Source organism: Zeus faber (genome assembly GCF_960531495.2).
Source record: "Zeus faber genome assembly, chromosome: 14".
Taxonomy (NCBI): domain Eukaryota; kingdom Metazoa; phylum Chordata; class Actinopteri; order Zeiformes; family Zeidae; genus Zeus; species Zeus faber.
This window is the reverse complement of record NC_137200.1, coordinates 30,410,951-30,436,173: the sequence shown is the minus strand read 5'-3', so window position 1 is coordinate 30,436,173 and position 25,223 is coordinate 30,410,951. Positions and strand designations below refer to the sequence as shown.

Genomic DNA, 25,223 nt, shown 5'->3' with positions numbered 1-25,223 from the left:
CCTGCTGGTACCATGAGAGTCACAGCAAATTCATGGACGTATAGAATAACTAGATTGGTGTAAAAAAAGTTCTACTGGATTTGCATAAAAGTACCTGAATTAACGTACAAAGTCGGCTACTTGACGCTTTTGAATCACAGCGATGTCCGTTGAACATATGACCTGATTTCCAGTGCTAGGAAGGCTCACATTTCTGTTTTTTTTTTCCTTTTCTTTTTGTCGTTGTTGTTGTTGTTGTTGTTGTTGTATGCATCTGAACTGCGTTTCATGAGTAGTACCAGTCTAGTCATTCTATCTCTACAAACAGGTCCAATCAGCAGCTGGTGCGGGGAAGACAGGGAGCTAAAGTAGTCGCCTGGAGTGTCCAGACCTTGTTGTGTGATGTAAACAATACTGAGTAAACATGATTGGCTGCCCAAAAAGTAGTTGTAGGAGCAGACAACGTGTGTGCTGCCATTGAGAAGAAGTTTTGGTTATGGCTGATAGACGACGAGCTGCCGCCCCTCACTTGGATAAGGGCAACGGAGCCTGAGGAGAAGAGGAAGGAGGCGAAGGAGAGGAAGGGTAGGAGGGAAGGAGGGAAGGAGGGAAGGAGGGGCGGTTAGAGCTCAGCTGGTTGTCTAATGCAAGATGTTGTTGTGAGGGCACAGTTCACAAGAATAAGCAGTTTGTGTTTGTATTGTCTTCATTTAACATTTCCTACTGAACGAGCAATTGCATTTGTCAACAGTGAGGAACTTAGTACCATAACTGGATCCATTCGGAGAGTTCCTGGTCCCAAAAAAGTCCCCTGTAAATCATTTCTATAGGGGCGGTTTGACAGATGCAGATGAGTCCTAATATTCAACTAAATGAGAGTTGAATTGTGGACTAACTGGAAGGGCCTTTGTCACTCGCGCCTTAAAACAGTGTCAGACTTGCCCTCGTCTTGGTTGAAAAAACCTGATTCCCAGGAGGAAGATTAGAGCTGATGATGGGATGTGGCCTCCAGGTCGACCTTGGCAATAGAGGAAATGGATGATCTGGACTAAGAGCAGCAGCAGCAGCAGACACAAGGAGCCGACTCTTCCTTCATCACCTTAGTGCAGCACTTCCTATCGTATACTTCCCCAAACAACATGTATTTTCTTCTCTTATTTTTTTTTTCATTGCTTCATTATTATTATTTGCTTTCTTTTCTCTCCACCCGTCTGTCCGTCCACCCCTCTGTCTGTCCGTCCACCCCTCCGTCTGTCCATCTATCTCCCTGTTTGCAACATGTGTTGTGGCAGGACCTTTTCTTATAAAGCTATTCATGCACTGCTTTTTCAAAAGGCTCATTGTGGTGCTGGACTGACCAGGGTGAAGCTGTCGTAGGTCCTCATCAGCTCCTCCATGCGATGCTGCTCCAGCACCACCACCCCTGCCAGCGAGGGGCTCTTGGAGTGGGCGCAGTCCTCACAATGCACCACGTAGGTCTTCTTGCTACTGCTCTCGCTGGTCACAAACAGCAGGTCAAACACCTCCACCTGCACAAGGGAGGCGGAGGAGTGAGCAGGCTCATTTATCCACTACTATCCCCTGCCATGGCATCACTACATACAGAGATATTTGATGCTCACCAACCTCCATCACAGACGATACAGATGTTTCCGTATGGACATTTATTTCTGTATGTGCATGTATCCTTCTTCCTATAATGTGACAACGGTGTCATATTGTGATGGTCGAACCCACGACCTTTCCTATTATTATTATTATTATTATAATTATTCTATGATTTTTTTTTTACACATAATGCACATACACAAAGTTAAACCACATAATGACACAATTAGGTTTTGTTTCATATAGCATACATATTTTATTGTTCAGATTTTAGTTTCACATTTGACTGTTTTGTTAACACTGTTGTCGGACGCCATCTTGTTGGAAAGGACCAGAACTCCACAGCTGCAGTCAGTGATTGGCCATCTGGCAATTGGGCAAATGCCAAGGGGCCGCCCCGCCCAATCCCCGGCCCTTGGCATGTCGGGTGGGCCCATAATACCTTCAGTCAGCGCATGCAGTTGTTTATATACCACCCAAGCCACAATGGAATTACAGACCACGTTGGTAGTACGTTGACAACAATTTGAGTCATGACTGAAATAAAACCCTTAAATGATTTAAATCATTTTTAAATGTTGTGTTGCATGACTAGTTGTTTTGTTTGCACGCTCACTGTTATCGTTGCAGAAGTACCAGTGAATCGCCCACAAATGAATTCTGGGTAATACATGCTGCTTCATCAACAACTCTGTTCGTCATCATCCAGCACTTGTCAACAGTTTCAGACTCTTCCCGTCACCGTGACGACGGCCGGGCGCTCATTCTCCAAACTTCAACTCATTCAAAACTATCTGAGGTTGGGACAGACTGAGTGGATCGGCCATGTTCTCCATTGAAAATGAGCGGGTGGAGAAGTTGGACGTAGGGCGTGTTGTGGATGACGCCGTCAACATTTTTCGAAACATTCCAGCTATTGATCGTTTCCAGTAGGTCGTCCACCTGCCCCTGGTGCTCATTAGTCAAAGCAGGTTCCAAAATGACATGATCACAACCTGTCAGTGGTGCTGCTGTCTGTTATGAAAGTGTTTTAAAAGATTTGTGCTGTGCAGGCAGCCACGCCTTGTCCTGTTATGAAAGTGTTTTAAAAGATTTGTGCTGTGCAGGCAGCCACGCCTTGTCGTGAAATTTGTTTATATATTTATATCAATAAAGACATTTCCACCAAAAATTGGTGCAGAAAAGGCACAAACTGGTGCATTAAAAAAATCACCAGAATGCGAGAAGTGAAGTGTTTGATGCTCAAAATTTCCTGGGGGACAACCCCCAGACCCCCTGCCCAGATGCGTCCATCCCTAATGTTCAAAAAGAACCTCCACCCCTGCTGACGTGCATGTTGGTCGTCCAACCTGGGCATCGGGGAAAAACACTCATGAAACCATCCAGCAGCCTGGTTCCCTCCCAAGTTTCCCTCAGGATAGCTAGCGCTCGGTTTTATCTGATAAATTGTAGTCTTATGCTTATTATGTTAAATTTTGGGTGGGGTGGTGTTGGGTTTGAAAATACCGCCTCTCTGTTGCAAATGCCAGGGCCGTTTTTTGGTCGCGCTCCGTCACTGGCTGCAGTAGTATATAGTCCCTATGAATGTTCCCTCCTGTGCCATTTGGGCAGGTCCGCTTGGTTTGTCTGGTTGTCTGGTCTATGTTAGTCCCTGTTTAAGTTGTTTTGACCTCATTTTTATTTGGGCCCTATAAATTAATTACCTTGTAAATGTTTCCCTTGCACTTAAATTTTTATTTTTGAGTCAATAAATCCTTCATGTTTGCCCTTGATGCTATAGCTGCGACTCCTTGAGTCCTAGGGCTCAGTCCCTCACACACGTGTAGAACCATTTAACCACTGACTTTTTCCCATCACACCACGGGGCATGGGATGCATTTCATTCATTTGCAGTATCGGCAGTATTTTTGCCAGTAAATGTGGATCCCTGTCAGAGTACTCGAGAAGTATCTGCACATACATGCTTTCATCAGGAGCAGTGGAGAAAAAAGGGAAATAGTCCCAAATAGTAAGAGAAATAGTCCCAAAAAGAGACTTCCTTGCAAAAACACTCTACTTGTTTGGAATTTTGAATTCCTGCAAATTCACTGAGCTGCTCAGAATGATGTACTGTATTCCTCAACAGAAACACTGAGTGTAGCCATTGTGATCAGGATTTTAGCTACACTGCCAGGCACCACCCTGAAACCCAGTACAGACTCCACAGAGGTCCTGGGTGGTGTCCAAAAAGGTGGTGCAGGTAGGACTCACGTCGCACTCGTTGCAGTAGTACGCCGGCTCATCCTTCACTCGGCTCTGGTAACTGATCTTCTTCCCGGCGCCGACCAGCTGGTCTCTGAGAATCTGGATGTGCTTGATGGACTGCAGCAGGCAGTGTCTGGGATGGACACACACACACACACACACACAGACGTAATACTGCTGCCTATGCCCCCACACGTACACCCAATTCACTGATTCCATCACCCTCCCATCTTTACATTCTTAATTAAAATGTAAATATGATTTTGATGATATGTAAAATGTAAATATGTTTATTTTGACATTTTTACTTCAGTTCAATCTTCTCACTTTACCCCAAATTTAGCAAAAAAAAAAAAAAAAAAAAAAATCAATTTTCAACATTTTTTACATTTTCTTAATTTGGGGTAACTATGTAATTTTTTACATTTCATTTGACATTGTATAGTTGATTTGAGTCACATTCACCTACTTGTCGTCACTTTTCCTTTTCTTGACAATTTATCTGCACTGTTTCTTGCCATTTTCTTACATCTGTATGTTTTTCAATTTGATATTGTATAATGTATTGAAGTAACTTTCACCTGGTTGAAGCACTGTGTAAGTATTTGAGTGTTAACATTACAGCAATCCATACGTTAGTGCTCAAATGCTTACTTTCCGTGGCAGTTCTCAACAGTGCAGATACATTATCAAATAATAAATTCATTTTATTTGACGTATCGACTGCTGTAATGTTAACACTCAAATACTTACACACACACACAGCCACGCACACGCACACAGGCTTACTTGATCATCCTGAAAGTGTCCTGGTCACTGATCTTGATAGTGCGAGCTACATTCCAGGAGACGTGGATCATGGGAACAATGGACTTGACCTTCTTGACTAAATTCCACTCAAAGCGTTCCAGGGCCAGTTGATACTGGTAAGCTGGGAGGGAAAAGACCACATAAAAAGCGAAGCTGACACTACAAAAACAATTAGAGTTATTTTTCATTGTCGTGGATTATTTGCCCAGCCCCCTTCCCTAGGATTTCAACGACTTGATGTCCCCACCTCCCAAAATGTACAAATAAAAAATGTGTTATATGCAAAGTAGCGTAGCTTACAGAAAACCAGGTCGAGCAGTCACGTTCATTTGTGGCTTGTAATGCCCATTCACACAAGCTAATGGGGGAGAAAGGTGCAAACAAATTAAATAATAATAAAAATAATAATAATAAATATAGCTGCAGGCAGCAGTACAGGGGGTCCAGCTTAGTCGTGTTTGGTACGTATTCTCTGAAACGCAGCACTATTTTCCGAGTTTCTACTGAATGCCGCATCGGTTCCCCCGGTCTATCGTCTCCTGGTTGCTCATCTTACCGAGCAACCACTATGCGGTCAACACGGCACAACCCTCTGAATGCAAATGAGCACCCTGAGATGGAAACTGGACTTATATAACCTGAATAACTTATATAACATCGGTTCATGATGTCAGCCCTGCGGGCTGGACGCCTAATTAGATCATGTTCAATTCATAAATTGATATCCTATTCGATTTAGAAACTTTAAATAAACATACTTCATGAAATGTTATTAGTCATGCATTAAAAGAAAAAAAGATGTATGTGTATTTATTTTTAAAGGAAACAAGTTTATTTTCACGTGATAAGAAAGCCTTTTAAAATAATATAATTGTGTGTAGTAATGTATTTTTTGTTTTCATTTGTCATGTTTGAATTGTAATCTTAAATAACCTTTGGAAAACCATGCTGTGTATAATAAAAACATTGTGAGGCTTTAAAAAAAGTTAAATAAAAGGAAAACCCCAACGGCAACATTGTTAATGGATGAAGAATTTAATTCAAATCAATTAAGAATAAAATATACGTTAAAGGCATACTTCTTTTTTGTTTGTTTTTAAATCTTTAATTTTCTGGCGCCCCCTCTCAATGCCTCCACACCCCACCGGGGGGCAGCTTGAGCTTTTTGGAAAACTGCTATTTCTCAGCCACAGGCGGTAGAAGTGGAAATAAATTGTCATTTCCTTGAATTTCACTGAACGCAGCTTTAAATTTGAGATAAACAAACGATCATGTGTCAGTTACGTTCCCCCTGCCCCCCTGCCCCTGCCCCCCCGCCCCTGCCCCCTGCCCCCCCGCCCCTGCCCCCTGCCCCCCTGCCCTGCCCCCTGCCCCCCTGCCCTGCCCTGCCCCCCTGCCCCCCTGCCCTGCCCCCCTGCCCTGCCCCCTGCCCCCCTGCCCCCCTGCCCTGCCCCCCTGCCCTGCCCCCTGCCCCCCTGCCCCTGCCCCCCTGCCCCTGCCCCCCTGCCCCTGCCCCCCTGCCCTGCCCCCTGCCCCCCTGCCCTGCCCCCTGCCCCCCTGCCCTGCCCCCCTGCCCTGCCCCTGCCCCCTGCCCCCCTCTCCTCGGGCCTGGAGCCGTGACCTACAGTTGAGTGGCCCCACGTTCCATGCGATGTTGTTGCACCAGCCCACGGCCTGGACCCAGTGCACCGTCCCCGCGTTGATCCACACCAGGTCCCCGGGTCGCTGGATGAAGCGGTAAACTGGGATGTTGGAGCTGTAGAGGTCCTCCAACACTGGCCACCAGGACCCCGTGAGGTAGTCCACCCCGTGCCTGAAGGAAAAAGTAAAATTAAGCAATAACTGGGAGTGTCAGGAAAAATATTGATTTGTGTAGGGAATCACAATTTTAGATTTTACAAAGTTAGTGTAAGGGTTAATGGAAATAGTAAATAACAGTCAAATAGTACATACATGATCAAAATAAAACCTTGATTGATTTACTGAATCATTTCATTTGAACCTTGCTGAAAAAAAGTGCAAATGTCTTTTATTCTCTCTTAGCAAGCTTGAGTGTGTGTGTGTGTGTGTGTATATATATATATATATATATATATATATATATATATATAGATCTATCATGAAAAAAATAATGAAAATATAAATTAAAAATATAAAGAAAATGAAAAGATTAGAATTTAGATGGATTTTTTTGCTGCTGCCCCCTGCTTCCTTTGAGAACCACTGGGGGGCATCAGGAACCACTGTCTTATTGTATATTGATCTACTGTATATTTTTAAGGTGTTTTGTTGCTAGGTAGAAAATGCAATATAATGCTTTAGTATAGCTTCAGTGTAGTATTGAATGAAGTTGTGGGCTGTACTGGTATCACCACTCACTTCTCACAGAAGTCATTGATGGCCTCCCAGTAGTGCTCATGGACAGCAAACCACTCGCAGTCACCGGGCCCAATGTTGATGTTGACAGAGCAAAAGTTATTGTTTTCTTGATGACCTGATGAGAAAAGCACAAAGTTTCCCTGTAACATATGTTTTGTTGAATTACTGAACACAACAAAACACAAATTTGTTTTGGAAGAAATAATCCCGTGCGAGTATATTATGGAGGTGTATTACACTATAATATTCAGATAAGAATCTTGCTCTCAACCGTGAAGACTATACATTATTATTTGCACAACCATGGGGCAAGGGGGAGGAGAAGGTCGATTTATGTTGGGTGGCAAAGTTTCTGGAAATGGGTAACATTTATAGGAAAAAATGAACGTCTGTTTTTTGTTTTTTTGTTTTACATCCGGAAACCTTGCCGCCCCACATAGCTCCGCCCCACAGGACCCCTGGTTTGGGCAGCGGGAGACGTCGGACCTGGCGTACGGCTGCCCGGGACCTTCATGTACAGCTGCACCGTGTTCATGCCCAGGATGGTTTGGCCGACGTGGCTGAGCATGTTGTTGCTGGACTCCACGCGCATGAACGCCGGCAGCTTGAGCAGCTCCTGCAGCTGGGGCTTCCACCTGGAAGACGTCATAAAACACCTTTCACGCCCTCCGTCGGCACGGGCACGCAACGGCGGCACGCGGCAAAGACAGCCATCACTGAGCTCACCTCTTAGGGTCAGAGAGGTCGATGTTGGTCCCGAATTTAATGATCTTCCCGACGGATTTGTGCTCTGGGCTGGAGGGAGGGGCGTGGAAAGTCAGGTCAACATTTACAAGCATCACATTCAAGACACTGGAGGCCGCTTCACAGCCAATACGACAAACGACCAGAACAAACCGGAAGGCCGTTGTTTTCGAGTGGAGGCTCCGGGATGCCTTCACATTTCAACTCATGCACCGAGGCTACGACCGGATCCGTCATCAGTGAAGTTTTTTTTTTTTATTGGAATTGGGTTTAAAGCGAAGAAACTATAAGTCGCGTGTATAAAATAATGACGTTACTAACGATCATTATTATTAACGTTCGATGTCACCGTATTGACTATTTATAAATACATTTGAAGTGAATTGTGTGTATTTTTTTCGCACTTTGTAAATTTAAATGTCCAGCTGAGTAAACTACTCGCTGTTGTAGTGGAAAAAAACAAGCTCTCCAATCCTCCCTGGATTTATTATAAGGTGTGACTTGACTGCACTGGACTGGACTTGACTGGACTGGACTTGACTGGACTGGACCAGACTTGACTGGACTGGACTGGACCAGACTTGACATATTTCCTGATGCGAAACTCAAACTCACAGTTCACCCGACGACCGCACGGGGGGAGGATCCGACTGTCGGGTGCGATCACGCATTTGGTGTGAAGTGAATTTTAGGCTGAGTTGCACCAACCTGGATGAGATCTAAACCCGGAGCCTTTACTTCTATCTTAAAAATAACCAGGATTATATTAAAACTCTTCTTGTAATCTTGGTTTTACTTTTCACAGTAAACCTAGATTAATGTTCATTCTGTTGCTCCATTACTCAAAACTCAGAATTGTAATGCATGTTTTAAATATTAATACATTTTAAACTTCCCAGCGAGGTGGTTGAAATGACCAAAATGGAAACATATTTCAGATGGATTGAAGGAAATGAGAACTTTCCCCAAAGGAAAATAAGGGTTTCGACAAATAGCTGAAAATACCCAATAATCTGTGACGGTGTGATATTTGGTGACATATTTTTGAACTAACTTTGACTTTTTTTCAATGCTTTCATTCCTCGTCATGCTTTCCTCCCTATTTCATAATAAAAAATGAAGAAAAAAAAAGTTATCGTTGGTCTCCGTTTGTCTACACTTGAACCCACCCCAGGGGACAAACAAAATGAAACAAAACGGATGCACACATCCTCGATGAGCTCTAAAATGTGCTTGTTTTAATCCCCGTTGATGCAACCCTTGATATATAGATAAACGTGTAGCTTGACAGAGATACATCTTGTGTGTGGGAAACCTACCTGGGGGCGCTGGTGTCGTTACTGTTTGCCGTGGGAGCAGCCATTTTGGGCGCGGTCAGGGCGGAGCGGCCCGTCGACTCCTCGGCCGTGTCCTGATCTCCATCCTCCTCGTTCTCGCTCTCCTTCTCCTCCTATGAACATGTCTGCATGAGCTTAGCTACAACACCTGACCCACACCAAAGAAAACAACACTCCAAACAACGGTTCTGTTTCGCTTCTTTCCCTTAAGCGGTGCTGCTGGTTACTCTTCTCATGACGCTCGCTCTTTGCTTTTGACGACTATTTGTATCGCTGTCGATTGTCAACCTAAAGGTCATGTTTGTGACGGCCCCGGTGATAGAGCTTTGATTTTTAAGAATGTCAACAAATAAGGATATCTGAAAGGGATCTTAAAATGCCGATGCTGGCTTCTCACACATAGAAACTGTCTGTCTCCCCACACAAACATAAGCACACAACACAACGGTATCAGCCGCCGCAGCCCAGTCTGGGCTGGAAGAGCCGCCCCGACCTCCCTCAGTGCGTCCGATCTCAATCCTCCGCTTCTATTTTGGAATGATGTACGGTGCCTGTCGAGCGAGGCGTCCATCCCCGCCCTCCATCTCAACACAGTCAGGGAAAGGAGCGAGGAGGACGGAGACAGAGCGGGTGTGATGAAGGTGACGCGCTGCAGTCGTAAAAAGATGATGCTCCAATCACAGTGTGTTTATTTTCAGGATTTAATTTATTCACACCTTCACTTCAACAAACACACTTGATATGAATACGGGGTCATGGGGCATTGCTAAGACTGATTTATTCCGATTTGATGGAGATGTTTTGAATTTTAAAATGTAGTGAAATAGGTTGTCAATTGAATTATGTTAATTTCTACTCAAATTCACATGAAACAGATGTCTAATATCCAATGTGGAATATTCACAATTTGACGAGTAAATACAGTAAAAAAAAAAAAAAAGAAAAGAAAAAAAAAATATATATATATACATATGTTAATATAAATATATGATTAAAATAATGAATCTTTTTGTTTTACATTATTTATCCAATTTAATTATTTTGCCTCACTCTGTTGCTGAAGTGTAAATTGTAAAATATACTAGTGGTGCCGGCTCCAAATTAATAACAAAATGAAAATAAATACTAAAATGTGCCTAGAAACTGGGGTCATGGGCCAAAAAAGGTTAGGAATCATCTGGGAAAGGGTTTTGGGCATTTCACAGCATCACGGTATGGGACCTAACTCCAGTATTGACGCATCACTAACGATGCTTCTCTCTGTGCTTTGAAGGACAATGTCTACCTGCAGGCTCTCCTGGAAGCTGGAGGCCTGGTACTGGGCGTATTTGGCGATGGTGGTGTGCGAGCGGCTGCTCTCGCAGGGCCAGGTCTGAGCCGAGCCGCTGGGATCCCAGTTCTCGTCCGCAGGCTGCTGCACCTGAGTCCTCACCTCCACCGCGTGCTCCGCATTGGCTTCCACCAGAGACTTGGTGGAGAACAGACCCAGGTCTGGTAAAGGGAGAGAGAGGTTATTAAATGACTACTACTACTATGAAACAGGCATTTATAATTGATAGATAGAGATTGGATAGACAGACAGAAAGACAGACAGAGAGATAGATAGATAGATAGATAGATAGATAGACAGACAGATGGACAGACATACAGTGGGGCAAAAAAGTATTTAGTCAGGCACCAACTGTGCAAGTTCTCCCACTTAAAAAGATGAGAGAGGCCTGTTATTTTCATCATAGGTTCACTTCCACTATGAGAGACAAAATGGGGGGAACGAATCCAGGAAATCACATTGTAGGATTTTTAATGAATTAATTGGTAAATTCCTTGGTAAAATAAGCATTTGGTCACCTACAAACAAGCAAGATTTCTGGCTTTCACAGACCTGCAACTTTTTCTTTAAAAGGCTCCTCTGTCCTCCACTCTGTTTGAACTCGTTATCGGTATAAAAGACACCTGTCCACAACCTCAAACAGTCACACTCCAAACTCCACTATGGCCAAGACCAAAAAGCTGTCAAAGGACACCAGAAACAAAATTGTAGACCTGCACCAGGCTGGGAAGACTGAATCTGCAGTAGGTAAGCAGCTTGTTGTGAAGAAATCAACTGTGGGAGCAATTATTAGAAAATGGAAGACATACAAGACCACTGATAATCTCCCTCGATCTGGGGCTCCACGCAAGATCTCACCCCGTGGGGTCAAAATGATCACAAGAACGGTGAGCAAACATCCCAGAACCACACGGGGGGACCTAGTGAATGACCTGCAGAGAGCTGGGACCAAAGTATCAAAGGCTACCATCAGTAACACACTACGCCGCCAGGGACTCAAATCCTGCAGTGCCAGACGTGTCCCCCTGCTTAAGCCAGTACATGTCCAGGCCCGTCTGAAGTTTGCTAGAGAGCATTTGGATGATCCAGAAGAGGATTGGGAGAATGTCATATGGTCAGATGAAACCAAAATAGAACTTTTTGGTAAAAACTCAACTTGTCATGTTTGGAGGAGAAAGAAAGCTGAGTTGCATCCAAAGAACACCATACCTACTGTGAAGCATGGGGGTGGAGACATCATGCTTTGGGGCTGTTTTTCTGCAAAGGGACCAGGACGACTGATCCGTGTAAAGGAAAGAATGAATGGGGCCAAGTATCGTGAGATTTTGAGTGAAAACCTCCTTCCATCAGCAAGGGCATTGAAGATGAAACGTGGCTGGGTCTTTCAGCATGACAATGATCCCAAACACACCGCCCAGGCAACGAAGGAGTGGCTTCGTAAGAAGCATTTCAAGGTCCTGGAGTGGCCTAGTCAGTCTCCAGATCTCAACCCCATAGAAAATCTTTGGAGGGAGTGGAAAGTCCGTGTTGCCCAGCGACAGCCCCAAAACATCACTGCTCTAGAGGAGATCTGCATGGAGGAATGGGCCAAAATACCAGCAACAGTGTGTGAAAACCTTGTGAAGACTTTGTGAAAACGTTTGACCTCTGTCATTGCAAACAAAGGGTATATAACAAAGTATTGAGATGAACTTTTGTTATTGACCAAATACTTATTTTCCACCATAATTTGCAAATAAATTCTTTCAAAAATCAGACAACGTGATTTTCTGGATTTTTTTTTTCTCATTTTGTCTCTCATAGTCGAAGTGTACCTATGATGAAAATAACAGGCCTCTCTCATCTTTTTAAGTGGGAGAACTTGCACAATTGGTGGCTGACTAAATACTTTTTTGCCCCACTGTAGATAGACCAACAGACAAACAAATAGACAGACCTATAGACAGACAGACAGACAGACAGACAGACAGACAGACAGACAGATAGATAGATAGATAGATAGATAGATAGATAGATAGATAGATAGATAGATAGATAGACAGACAGACAGACCTACAGACAGACAGACAGACCTAGAGACAGACAGACAGACAGACAGACAGACAGACAGACAGAGCCGTGTGTAAGAAGCCCCTCCTCTCCTGCACACTTGATCCAAACATGCTGACGTTGCTTTGTTGACAGGGTTTGCTCGTGAAAGCCAGGACCTCTATGGCACCGCTTCCTCCAGCATCAGTGTCTAGCGGACCCATCACAACGCACATTTGGGTGCCTCATTTGAGTGCCTCATCTGGGTGCCTCATCTGGGTGCCTCATTTGAGTGCCTCTTTTGGGTGCCTCTTTTGGGTGCCTCATTTGGGTGCCTCATTTGGGTGCCTCTTTTGGGTGCCTCATTTGGGTGCCTCTTTTGGGTGCCTCTTTTGAGTGCCTCTTTTGGGTGCCTCATTTGGGTGCCTCATCTGGGTGCCTCATCTGGGTGCCTCACCTGGGTGCCTCATTTGAGTGCCTCATTTGGGTGCCTCATTTGGGTGCCTCTTTTGGGTGCCTCATTTGGGTGCCTCTTTTGGGTGCCTCATTTGGGTGCCTCTTTTGGGTGCCTCATTTGGGTGCCTCATTTGGGTGCCTCATTTGGGTGCTTCTTTTGGGTGCCTCATTTGGGTGCCTCTTTTGGGTGCCTCTTTTGGGTGCCTCATTTGGGTGCCTCATTTGGGTGCCTCATTTGGGTGCCTCATTTGGGTGCCTCATTTGGGTGCCTCTTTTGGGTGCCGTGTCCGAGCCGCTGATTGAAATGCCCGCCCTGTGCCGCTCCCAAACCACCACACAGGCCTTGACGTAACATTATGGTTTGGAGTGCACTGCTTGAAACCTCTGTGCTCCTCTGTGTGACGCCGCTGCTTTCCTCTCCCGTGCGGACGCCGCGACTTGCCTTTTAACGTTTGGACGAGAGGCAAACAGCAGCGTCGCTCGTCAATGTCACATTATGGTCGCTCAGCCAATAAGATTAAAGAGGCGGGTCGTCGAGGTTTTCACTACTGATGACGTCCGGTTCATACAAACTGTCAGTTATTTGCTAACAAGTAACACTACAAGTATATGAAAGTAATAAATGACGAATGGGGTTAGTTCATAAAAAAACTCAAACTCATCTGTCATTCTGATCATTAAAGCCCTCGAAAATAATTTGATATCGTTGATGAAAGACGCAAGTACGTTTTGGGTCCTCTGAGGGAGCGATGGGGGCGTGTCTCCCTCTCCATGTGTAATGGAGACATTGGAGAGGGAGCGATTGTGTCCCATTCCTCTAAAAATAAAGCAAATAAAAACATTGTCTTTTCATTTTAGATGTATATTATTTTGCTCAATTTCCTTATTGAACGAACCAAAAAAAGCACCGTGTGTCACGGGGATACTCTCTCAGTCACTCTCACGAAATAATTGAAATTTTTATTTTCTCTTATCAGACTGAATTTTTCCTGTGAAGTATTGATGTAATGCACGCCAGATGCTGTACTGATCAGTACACAGCCAGGTAACTCATTATGTACAAAATGCCACTATATTGTAAAGAGTCATATCGTGAGCCGTCCTTTGCCCTAAAACCCACGATAAATGACAACATGTTCATGTACAGAGAAACTAATTCTAAAAGTATTTCTCTAGCTCGTCAACCCGGTGCTGGTAGGAACATGGTGGTTGTGCTTACTGAGGCGCAGGGACCCGGCCAGGCCTCGGATGACGGTGACGGCGTTCTTGCGATTGGTGCAGAACTGCAGCAGCACGGGCGAGAAGGCGTCTCTCTTACTCTCCAACTGAGGCACATAAACACACACAGGGCCGACGAGGATCACATGGTGAGTTTGACGTGGTGCCGTTCAGTAACCCACGTCTGGGTGGACTTACATAGATGCTCGGCGTGGGAGGATTGAGCTTCTCTCTGGGGATGGGAGTCTCCGTGGTCATCTTGGGCTTGACGGAGAAGGCGGGAAGCAAGTAGGACTCCTTGAATTTCCCCTTGACCCTCGCTCCCCTGGAGAAGGGAAGACAGACGCACAACAGGGAGGTTGATCTGCAGCAGCAAGACTCAGAACTGCAGGAAATGATGTTGCTTTTGTGCCAGAATTCTGGGCTGAAAAACGAATGCACTTCCTTCACAGCTTGCAGTTTTGCCTGGGTTGAGTTATTGAAGTGAGGTGATTCTAAATCATTTATAATAATGTTAGTTATTGAAATGGTGACGCTTCACCTCATAGCTTATTTTAAAACAATTCATATTTTGAAAGGAATGATTTGTAGTTATTGCACTTTTAATTGTTGATACAGATGTTTACATTGCTTTACTGGTTTTGTGTTTATAATTTTTAGGTTTATTGTTTAATGCCAATTTATTTTTCTATTTTTTGTGTATTGCCATTTTTTTCTATTTTCATTACTTTATTCTTATCGCCTATTTTTTCTGATGTGTGCTGCTTTATCTATCTCTCTATATATCTTTCTACTTAATCTATCTATCTATCGACTGTATCTGTCTAACCTATCTATCTATCTATCTGTCTATCTGTCTGTCTGTCTGTCTGTCTGTCTATCTATCTATCTACTGTATTTATTTATCTACAGCTGCTTTCACACATGAACTCCAGACAATGTCCAGATAATCAGATGCAGACATTGTGCGGAGTCTTCAGGAGGCAGGACGTGATGCAATGACGCTGCCCAGTTTCACAGCCCACCCAAGACGGCGGGTGAGGCTGCCAACTTATTTGTAGCTGTGACTTTTTTTCTTTATTCGGATGACACGAAAGAGTGGAAAGGAATGTGAAAAAGTAGAAAGGAGCACGAAGCAGTGACGCTCCATGCACGAAGATCCCACTGGAGAAAGCTGCAGAGTTGTGGATGACGTCTCTATCACGCAACTCCGGACAATCACCTGCTCTGTTCACACAAACCGCTCGATCGGACATTTCACAGACTCTGTACTCGGGTGCTGGCTGGGTACAGGCTGTTTAGTGTCCGGTCCAACTGATTCGGACATTTGCGTTCACACACACACACACACACACACACACACACACACACACTCAGATAACAATAATTTGAGGGTTGCAGTGCATGTGTGAAAGCAGCTTACTAGATCTATCCATCTATCTTACCAGTCAATCTCCTCTCTGACTGACTGTTTCTTCGCGGGCCCTACTCACTTGCACGCCCGGACCACCTCGCTGGCGCTGTTGCCGATGCCGATCTTGGACAGAGGGATTCTTCGCTCCTCCATCTCCGACGCGATGTACTGGTCGCTGCTTCCCCTTTCCACCTTGATCAGGTGGATCTTCAGCTCCTTAGACAAGCCCATGGACAGGGCCTTCAGCTTGAAGGGGTCTGAAATCGAGCGGCTGGATTTGGTGGAGCTGAGCACGGGGGCCTGGGCGGAGCTCCAGGTGTCTTTGTTTGTAGCGGGCGGGAGGCTGGTTTTCTCCGAGCTGCTGGCCTCCTGCTTTTGCTCTGCCGCTTGTGTCTCCTGCTCTGTGTGCGCCGTCTTTAACTGGACATCTTTGCCCTGAAGGTTGTGGTTTTCCTGAGCAAGTTGTTCTATGAGCTGTTTGGATATGTTACCAGAGAACGGCGGTGAGGTTGAAGCAGGTGCTGTTTTACATTCATTGTTCTCTCCTGAAGTCTCCATTTCCTCTTGTGTGTTCTTGCTTTCGTCCTTTTTTCTCTTGACCTTGGTCTCTGTGTCTCTTCTCTCAACTTCAGTGACGTGTTTCCTCTTTCTGTCTGTTTGAATGTGCTCCACGACCTTGTCGTTTCCTGCGTCTGTCTTCTTAGAGACGGCACCAAGGCCGGACAGACAGGCCGTGTGTGTGGTGGTCAATCTCAACTCAGCACTAAGCGACCCAGCTAAATGGGACGACTCTGTTCTCTCGAAAAGATCGTCCACGTCTTTGCACCCCTGTTTCTCTTTCATGGCATTCTCTAGAATATCCTGGTTCTGTTTGAGGTTCTCGTCGACCTGTTGCTGTTGACTGACATTTGTAAGAGAAAGGGAATTGTCGGCCGTGTCTGAGGTAGAGTGAGTTGGTGATTGGCTGGTGTGTTTGCAGGATATTTTGGGATCTGATATGGTGGAAGAATCCTGATATTCCTGGCAGTGTATTTCTGGCCCCATTGCCAGAGATGAAGAGTATTTCACCCCTCCCGGTGTGGCGACTGGCGGCCGTCCAAATGGACCACCCCGACATGTGCCCCTCTGCCCGCCCAGAAACGTAGCCAGACTCTTGAAGACGTCGTCCAATCCGTTGTGATGGACACGCAGCTGGTGGAGGAGAAGGGAGCCCGATGTGTCCTTGGCGCTGGCGTCTTCCTTCAGTTCATCTTCCTCAGCGACAGGCGGGATGCAGAGCTTGCCCACTTCGTCCCTGTCATCATTAACACCTTCCTTTTCAACAGATTTCTCACAGTCTCCAGGAGAAAGAGAGAAGCCATGGGTGGGGCTGGGCTGGAGGACAGGTCTGATCAACACTCCCTTATCCAGCTCATCCACATCCTCTCCCACGGACGATATGGGAGAGCCTTGCCAGCTGAGCACAGGCGGACTTGCTGCAGGGTTGTCACCAAGCTCTAGCACCGCCTCCATCACGGCCGCAGGCTGCAAGTCTGGGGCCATAAGGCCTCTGTGATGCCCCTCAGCTTTGGACTTGAGTTGCTCCTCTGAGCTGGTCGAGCAAGCTCTGCTGAGAGAAGCTAAGTCTTGATTTGAGAGGGAGGAGAGTGGACTTGCTTGTCCCTTGTCCTCCGATGGAGAAGGGTGAGAGGGGAGCGTGTTGCTTGTCTGATTGGGGATGTTTTCAGTAAGTAAAGACTGTTTCTCCAATGGCCACTTGGTAGGAGGTTTGGCTGGAATGAAGCTCTTTTGCGGCAGTTTGTGATTGGGCGGGGACGCTGATGCGCATCTTGGAAGTGGGACTCTGTGACCTGTTGAGATATTGGATTTTGTTGTGCCCTGGACTGCCTTGTGGCTGTGTGCTGTCTCCTGCCCACTTCTTCCCCTTTTCTGCTTTTTGAACGAGGGCGATGATGTCTGTGCAGACCGGCCTTGCTTGGCTGGCCTGAGAGGCGTAGACTGCATCTTACACTGGCAGGTTTTAGGATCTCCTGCTGGGCTGCCTTTAGATGGAGATTTCAAATTCCTATTTGCTGTATTTTGTGTGCTTTTGGTCTTCAATCCAGACATGTTTTTAAACTGCTTAACTTTCTCCTTTTTCTTTTTTCTTTCACGCCTGTACTTTGCTTTTTCTTCTCCTTCTTCTTCTTCTTCTTCTTCTACTTCTTCTTTCCGGGTAAACATTTTCAATCCGTGCCTTGCCTTCTTTTCCTTCATCTCCCCCTTTTTCCTTTCTTCGTCAAGTCTGCTAATCTTCTTAATTCTCTCTTTTTTCAGCTTTTGCCCCAGTTTATCCCTATGTTTACGCTCATGTTCCTTGTGGCTCTTTAAGATCCTCTCCGGCTCGTTGACTCTTGATTTTTTGCGAAGGGCCTTTTGAGAAACGTGGTGTTGTGAAGAGGCCTTTTTGAATTGAATCGCCGACCCCTTGGACCAGGTATCTGGATCGGAGGAGAACGTGGGACAGGTGGTAGAAGGAGGACTGTGGAGGACAGGGGTGTGGCTGGGACTTCCTTGTGGTGTCTGCTGTTCTCTGCGTTGAGGTGTAGCAGTGTCTGCACTCCCCCCAGCAGTGCACTGACGAGCGACCAATGGATCTCTCCTCCCGTTGGTCTTGGGACGGAAAGAGGGACTCCGAAGTGCAGGAGGAGTGACGGAGGAAGATTCTCCCTCTCTGAGCCGACATTGGAGCGATGGATGTGTAGCAGGGTCTGCACCAGCGCTCCCCGACGAGGAAGGATTTCTTGACTTGCTCCTTACAGGTATGCACTGATCGTCCTAGACAGCAATGATGATTCATATCGAAAATGTTAGTGCGGGGCCACGAGCAATAGAACTTAAAAAAAAACAACCTATGATACTACACAATTTATTTTAAGCGGAGAAGTAATTTGAAACCATCCTTCTAAGAAAATGGTGTAATCTGATTACACTATGAATAGAATATTTAACTTTAACAGATTCTAATAATTGAACATGTGTCGTGCTGAGACCTCTACTCTCCACTCTAGGAACATGATATTTTTTTTACACCCATTTTAGTCCTGTAATTCAGATTAGCCGAAAATTATAAACTACCTAACACATATTGTTGATAAGAAAATGTAAACCAAGGCAAAATGTTTTTAATATACAAATTAAGTAATTTCACCACTAAAGAAATTTCCCCCTGGGATTATTAAAGTATTTCTGATTCTGATTCTGATTCTGAAGTGTATAGATTATGGTAGTATAACAGTTAGGCTGGCTTACAGTATTGTTTCAATTTCTGAATTATTGTATTGTAATACCAGTAGCTTGTTTGGAAGTTATACAACCATTTCTGCTTCAATACCAATACCACCACAGTCACAAATAAATACAAATATTTAATAAAAAAAAAAGGGTAGAGGTTATATAGTGTGAATCTATGCAGTCTCTACATTAGTATTCCGGGTATTTCCACCTTTGCTCGTTCTTACTGTGCTTTGCTTGTAATCATGGCCCCTGGTGTCCTTGCCCACCAAAGGGGGCAGTGGGGGGCTGTGCTGTGGGTCTCTGAGGTGCCCTGTGTGCCGTTGGTGGTTGTGGGGGTGGTTGTGATGGTTTTGGCGACTGTAAGGCACACGGGTGTGGTCTGCTGGTGAAGAGGAAGGTTTCTGGTCAACCCTCGCTCTGCTTCCATGGTTTGTTGTCCTGCTGCTGCTGCTGTGGAGCGGGGCTGGGTGATGAGGGTGACGAGGGTGGGTGGAAGAAGTCCTGTGGCTTCCTGATGGTTTTGCGTTGTAGAGGCATTGCCCTCTAATTCGTTGCTGAGAGGTTTCCTACGATAATGAAGAACAACACATTCAAATGGTACATTTTAAATTGATTACAAGCAGCCGTTTCTATTCATTCGAGGCTCGTTTCTGTGCACCAACAGCACTCGTGAACTAAAAGGAGCTTACTTGTTGCTGCGTTGGTGAGGTCCTGGTGTCAGGGTAGTGGCGCGGAGCGGTCCTGTCAGTCAGTGACTTCCAGTCGTCCTGGTTGGAGGTGTGATAATGAGGTGGCGATGGGGCCGGGCCAAGTGAAGCGAAATTCTTTGACCCAGATGGCTAAACCCAGTGCAAAACACAATTGTTCTGTGAGACTGTAATAGTCTTGACCATAGGGTGGTGCTAATGTTCAATGACATTTAAAACAAAACAGTTGAGCAAGGTGCGCGTATGATGCTCCACCTGTCCGTGGTCGGAACTCCTCCTCCTCCTGGCAGGGCTCTCTTTGCGGGGGCGTAGGGGGTTCTGTGGAGGTGGGCTGTGCTGGTGGAGCTGGTCTCGGCGCTGGTAGAGGGCTGGTCGTTTCCATGGCCCCTCTCTGTGGTTTAGCGTTTTGCCTGGAATGCTTCTGCGGCCCTGTGAGGGGGCCCATCGCTCTGGTAAGCACAGCAGCTCCCTGGTGTTGTGGTGCGGTGGAGGACGGCCGTACTGAAATATAGAGTGTTGATCGAAAGGTTCATGAGCATAAACAGAGCACTCGCTAGTCCAGGACCAGTTTCTTCAGCGGTGTGGTGTTCAGGTGCTTAGGTCTCCTCAATCTCACCCTGGAGTTGTTGACGCTGTCGTCCCAGTTTGTGTAGGGTTCCCCTGGACCTGTTGGATAGCCGCCGCCGCTGTGGGTGCGAGTCCAGTTTTGGAAAGAGTGTGTGGAGTTGTAATGCCAGCTCTGGCCCTCGTACGGCTGGTCCTTGTGCTCCCAAGCACGGAGTGGAAACCTCTGTCCCTTCACAGGAACCTTTCCTTGGGAATGAGAGGACTTCCTCTCTCCCCTGAGCACAAAAACACAGAACACAAAAATGAGTGGAAGGTCCATGGTGGCCTCCTGAGGGAAAGCAAACCAAAAGAAACCCCCGCATATATTCAGGATGTGATTAAAATCCATTTGCAAACAAAAATGTTCACCGCTGCCTTCAGAATGTGAGGGTATCAGATCCTTGTTGTCAGTTATCAGTGGCCTTGTTTACACAACATATTTTCTGTCAACGTTGTTTTTTAAACCCAATATACTCTACATCAGTTCATAATACAGTCTATGAAATCTAAATTTGCAGTATGGTTGCGTTTTAAGTGAAAGATGACAAAGCTATACTCACCTACTATAAGGATGGCTTGTGTGCAGGCGATGGGATGGATTAGGTCCTCCCTGAACCCTAATAAATGAAATAAAATGTGTTTAGCAGGAAGAATACCAGCGTGGGCTGCGGACGTCCAGCTCCTTGGCCTTTTGTTAGGAGCACGTTAACACTTCATTATCACTTCGCCTTCGTCCTCACCACGCGCCACAGTCTCTCTCCATCTTCCAAGACTCGGGCTGGATGCAGACAGTCAGTACGACTGTACGACCACGGTTTGAATTCGAAAATTTGTCTTTGTTCTTTTTCATGCTTTGTTTTGTTCTTCTAACACCTCGTGCACTTATGGGATATCCTCTGTTGCCAAGGATCCATCCAATGCGTCCCCGGTATTTTGTCACATCAAAGTACCAACTACAATGCATCGCTAGGCGGGCTGTAATGACACAGTCCTAGGCAGCCTTGTCTCCAGAAACGGCTCCCGACAAGTATCCTACTGCAGCAAATGAAACAGATCCTCGCTCCTTTACTTGATAGAGGCTCACAAGCAAGGTTGCCAGGTCTGCGGTTTTCCCGCGGAATTAGGCTATTTTTGAAGCGTGGCAGCGGGTTAACTGTGTTCTGTGATCTATTTTGCATGCAAATTACATGAATAATATGTATCAATAAAAATACTTAAAAGGATGACGTATGGAACGGTATGGAACAAAACCGTGCGTGATGGGACACCCCCCCCCCCCCACACACACACTTAATCAATATAGTTAAGTTTTTCTTTTCAACACTTGTGGTTCATAATCTGGGTCAAGAGAGAAATGCCATGCTTTTAAAGTGATTGCTGTTACATTCCTGAAAACACGTTTATCACACTATTTTTTTGGTTACATCTCCCTATCCTTGGGTTTCCAAGTCATCCCCCGTCGATTGGAGGAGGAATCTTTAGAGGCGCGTGATTGGCTGATGCCTTCCCTGCTCCGCTGCTCAGTTCAAGCCCGCACGCCGCTGTCGGGCGGCCGAGCTCCCGCCTCATTGGTTTCCCCGCAGCCACGTCACGTCCAGCCCACAGCACACGCTGTCTCGTCTGTTCTTTGTTTGTTGGGATCGTGGAAGCATCTTTTGGGAGCTTGTAGGTGCTTGATTTTATTTGTATTTTTTTGACCCGGTGACTCCAAACGCCAGTGGACGCATTGTTTTTTGGCAGGGAACTTGGAAAGCTTTACTGTGTTTGAAGCCTCTTTTGTTTTGGCCCGGGGTCACCCCGAAGCCCATGTGCTTCCCATTTTATGAATCTGCTTCTTTGTTTTTCCACAACAGGCCCCTAATGCCTCCAACCCTGTCTGTGTTTCTTCATTACCTCCCTGGACGCCTGATGTCATAACAGGAGTCCTGACCTGATGTAATACGATGGGTGATGAGATATGATCTTGTTATTCTCATCTACAGTATTGCCGATGCTATAGTGACCTGCCGTTGAAACCTGGAGTAATAAATAAAATAAAAATGCCTTTTTGTTTAAAATGAACATACAGGCTGTCACATATTTATTTCACTGTATTTTTTTTTGATTGTTTTAAAATGGTCACGTACGTTTCTGTTTCTGGATGATGGTATAGTAATTCTTATTTTAACTTGCTGCTTGCCGTTTTTTTTCCCGTAAAGAAATATGAAGCCTTGATCTCGAAGCCTTTAGCTGAGGTATGGCTGATGGAACCGATGCTTCACAGGCCGCTTGATTCTCAGAGGAAAGGCTTCTTTGTGGTGCAAATGGATTGTGTATGACGCTGCCAAAGTTTCCCCTTTTGATAAGAGACGGGTTCTCTCACGGCCATATCAGGCCAAAACCCATTCAAAACGTGATGAAAGTCATAACTCTACAATCTCTGGGGGGGGAGACTTGAACAATCAAAGATTGAGGACCTCCGAAGGCACCCACGGGCGGTGGCACATGATGCCATGATGATCAGTCAGTTTATTGGCCGTGCGCCCTTCCCCTCGCACATCGGGTTTTTTTGACAGGATTTCCAAGAACTAAAAGGAAATAGCGTCCGTCCTCACAGCAGCTCTCTGTTGCCCTGATAAATCCTGTTTTTTGTTGTTTCTTTTCATATGCTTACATACTATTTGACACTGAAAAGGATGCTTCAATGCTTCAAGCTTCAAGACACAAAGGACCATGCAGGTTGTGGGTTCTGCACCTGTTGGTGTGGCTCCATGTTCGACTGTTCATGGGAGCCCATGGTCCTCTGTCAGGTCCTCCAGGGGGGTGGGAGTCCCATGTGTTACGGCCAGAGTACAGCTCTGGGTGATACATCCAGCCTGGAAGAACAGACATGCAGAGGCTTGAGTGCATGACCACTTTGCTATTTCAAATACAGACACTTGCGACTTTGAAATGAAGTGCAAGTGTCTGTATTTGACACTTGCACTAATTCATTCAACTATACAATAGTACAGTCAACTCACATCTTCGGTACATTAAAGTGGAAATCCATAAGATCGTCTGTGGGTGGATTGGGTGGATCACATTAAGATTCCCAGAATTCCACTTTCACTTTGTTTCCTCAAAGTGTGCCTTCCGTCTGATCGATTGATTCAGGTTTTTGTTTTCGGTCACTTCGGGTGGTGGGGATATTTTTTCATCTGAGGGCGGTGGACCCCGCCACCACCGATGGAAACAGCATATAGAGGGGCTCATACATAACACAAATACATTGACTGGCTCTTCTTAAAAAGGGCAAGCGGAATAAAGTATAAAACATGGGATTTTTATTTTTTATTTTTTTTATTTACAAAATAATCTCACGGATTACCACTTTAAACTGTACAGTCAATTAGAAAAACTGACTCCTAGAATAAGAGCTCCTCACATCCAATCCTGAATGTGACCTCATGAGTTTTTAGAAAACACAAAAAGTAGAATACAGCATCACCATTTCAATGCCTGGCTATGGCTTTTGAAAAATCAGTAATTCTGTCATTTCACGTGGAGTATGGTTTACAAAACGTTCACCGTGATGCGTTTTTATGGGAAACGGCTCACAAGCACAGAAACAAGCAAACAGTCTCAGTCATTACCAGCGTTGGTCCAAATCTGGGAAGGCTTCCCACCTGAGAGGGTAGAACACGACCTGCGAACAAAAGGACAACAGACTTATCCCGCGCTGTGATCGGTGGCCCGGCTGCACGGCGTTGATCCACTTTGACACCGGTTTACCTTGCTCCCCGGCGTCACAAAGGAATTCTTTGGGTTTTGGACGCACGCCAAAGTAAAGCAGAGAGCCAAATGATGTGGATACGTACTTAAACAACGTTCTTTAAGTGCGCTTGCACAACACAGTTCGACATGGCGATCCGTTCCAAACAAGAGAGGAAGAAGAATGGAAGCCATTAAAGTGACTCTGGACCATGTCTCCACAACTACTCTGCGCTGGCTCGCGTTACACCACCGCTCCATGATTTACATCCACCCACAAGTGTTGCTCTCTCTGTGTATAGTTTGTGTGATTTACTTCACCCCGCTGTACTTTCTCAAATTGTCTGTTTCACGCTCATATTATCGCTCAGCCTGAATTGTCGTTGCGTCTCCAGCCGCTCTGGAACCACCGTCCGGCTGTTACAGCAGCTCGTGCACAAACAAGCGGTAAAATAAATGAATGGACGTGTGGTCAGAGCCAAGGAAGTGCCTCGGCATCAAGACCAGAGGGAAACGGAGGAGGGTCGTGGGATCGCTCCGTGCACTCACTCTCCGTTACGTTGCCCAGGGCACGCCGCTCTGCTGAAGTACTCTTCTAAAGAGTACTTGCCAAACAAATATCTCACGGAAGTTTTTTTCTGAGGAAATGGTACACAGTATATGCAGTGGTGCTGAATGGGGATCGCCCAGCAGCACTTTTCTATCCTCGCTGTACAAAACGTCCTACGTTATATGTAGCAGCCATAGACACCAGAAGGCTTGTGTGCTTTACTTCAAATACATCTGCAGTTGGACGCTGCCTGTTTGATGCTGTGCCAGGCCACAGGCATGTTCTGTATTGTTCACTGTCAGTGGCTGCTCTGGTTCTTTGCTGCTCCGCCAACAGTCGTCTCCCTGGCAGACGTGTGGACGTATCACTGGATGGAAGGAAACAAAACCAGGGACGTCTCGGCGGCCGGTGCCAAGCTGCCGTCATGCCTCTCTCTCATCGCGACATCAATCTAAACATTTGGGTAAACACACACAGCGCTTCCTCGGAGCCAAGTACTTATGACCAACCTGCATCATTTATCGCAGAAGCTTCGCTGCTGCTAGGATGCGTATGGCTTGACCAGCACGAGCTGCCGTAGAACGTACTGACCTACTTCTTCCAGGCAGGGGAGTAGGAGGCATTTCAGATGTAGAGAGAACAACTTGACTCCCCCCCCCCCCCCCCCCCCCGGCCCCCCGCAGAAATGTTTGAATGGACGTGTCATTTCCTGTATTTGACCATGTGGTTCGATCCTTCTTTTTGACGATACTAGCAGGAAGAAAGAACACGTGGGGTCATCCCACTCACCTGGTACAGGGCTTTC

At 45.8% G+C, this 25,223-nt stretch overlaps 1 protein-coding gene across 1 annotated transcript; it reads right to left on the bottom strand.

Annotated features, from left to right (window-relative positions):
• Positions 1 to 1,316: 1,316 nt before the first annotated feature.
• On the bottom strand, positions 1,317 to 22,986 carry LOC307240037 (uncharacterized protein; the record flags this gene model as incomplete). Its single annotated transcript, XM_080013612.1, has 18 exons — positions 1,317 to 1,508; positions 3,838 to 3,964; positions 4,621 to 4,762; positions 6,267 to 6,454; positions 7,021 to 7,135; positions 7,507 to 7,655; positions 7,747 to 7,815; positions 9,084 to 9,214; positions 10,387 to 10,592; positions 14,135 to 14,240; positions 14,332 to 14,458; positions 15,627 to 17,156; positions 19,090 to 19,334; positions 19,513 to 19,662; positions 19,786 to 20,031; positions 20,147 to 20,372; positions 20,697 to 20,753; positions 22,871 to 22,986. 18 exons carry the CDS (start codon positions 22,984 to 22,986, stop codon positions 1,317 to 1,319), a joined length of 4,122 nt encoding a protein of 1,373 aa, XP_079869738.1.
• Positions 22,987 to 25,223: the final 2,237 nt, after the last annotated feature.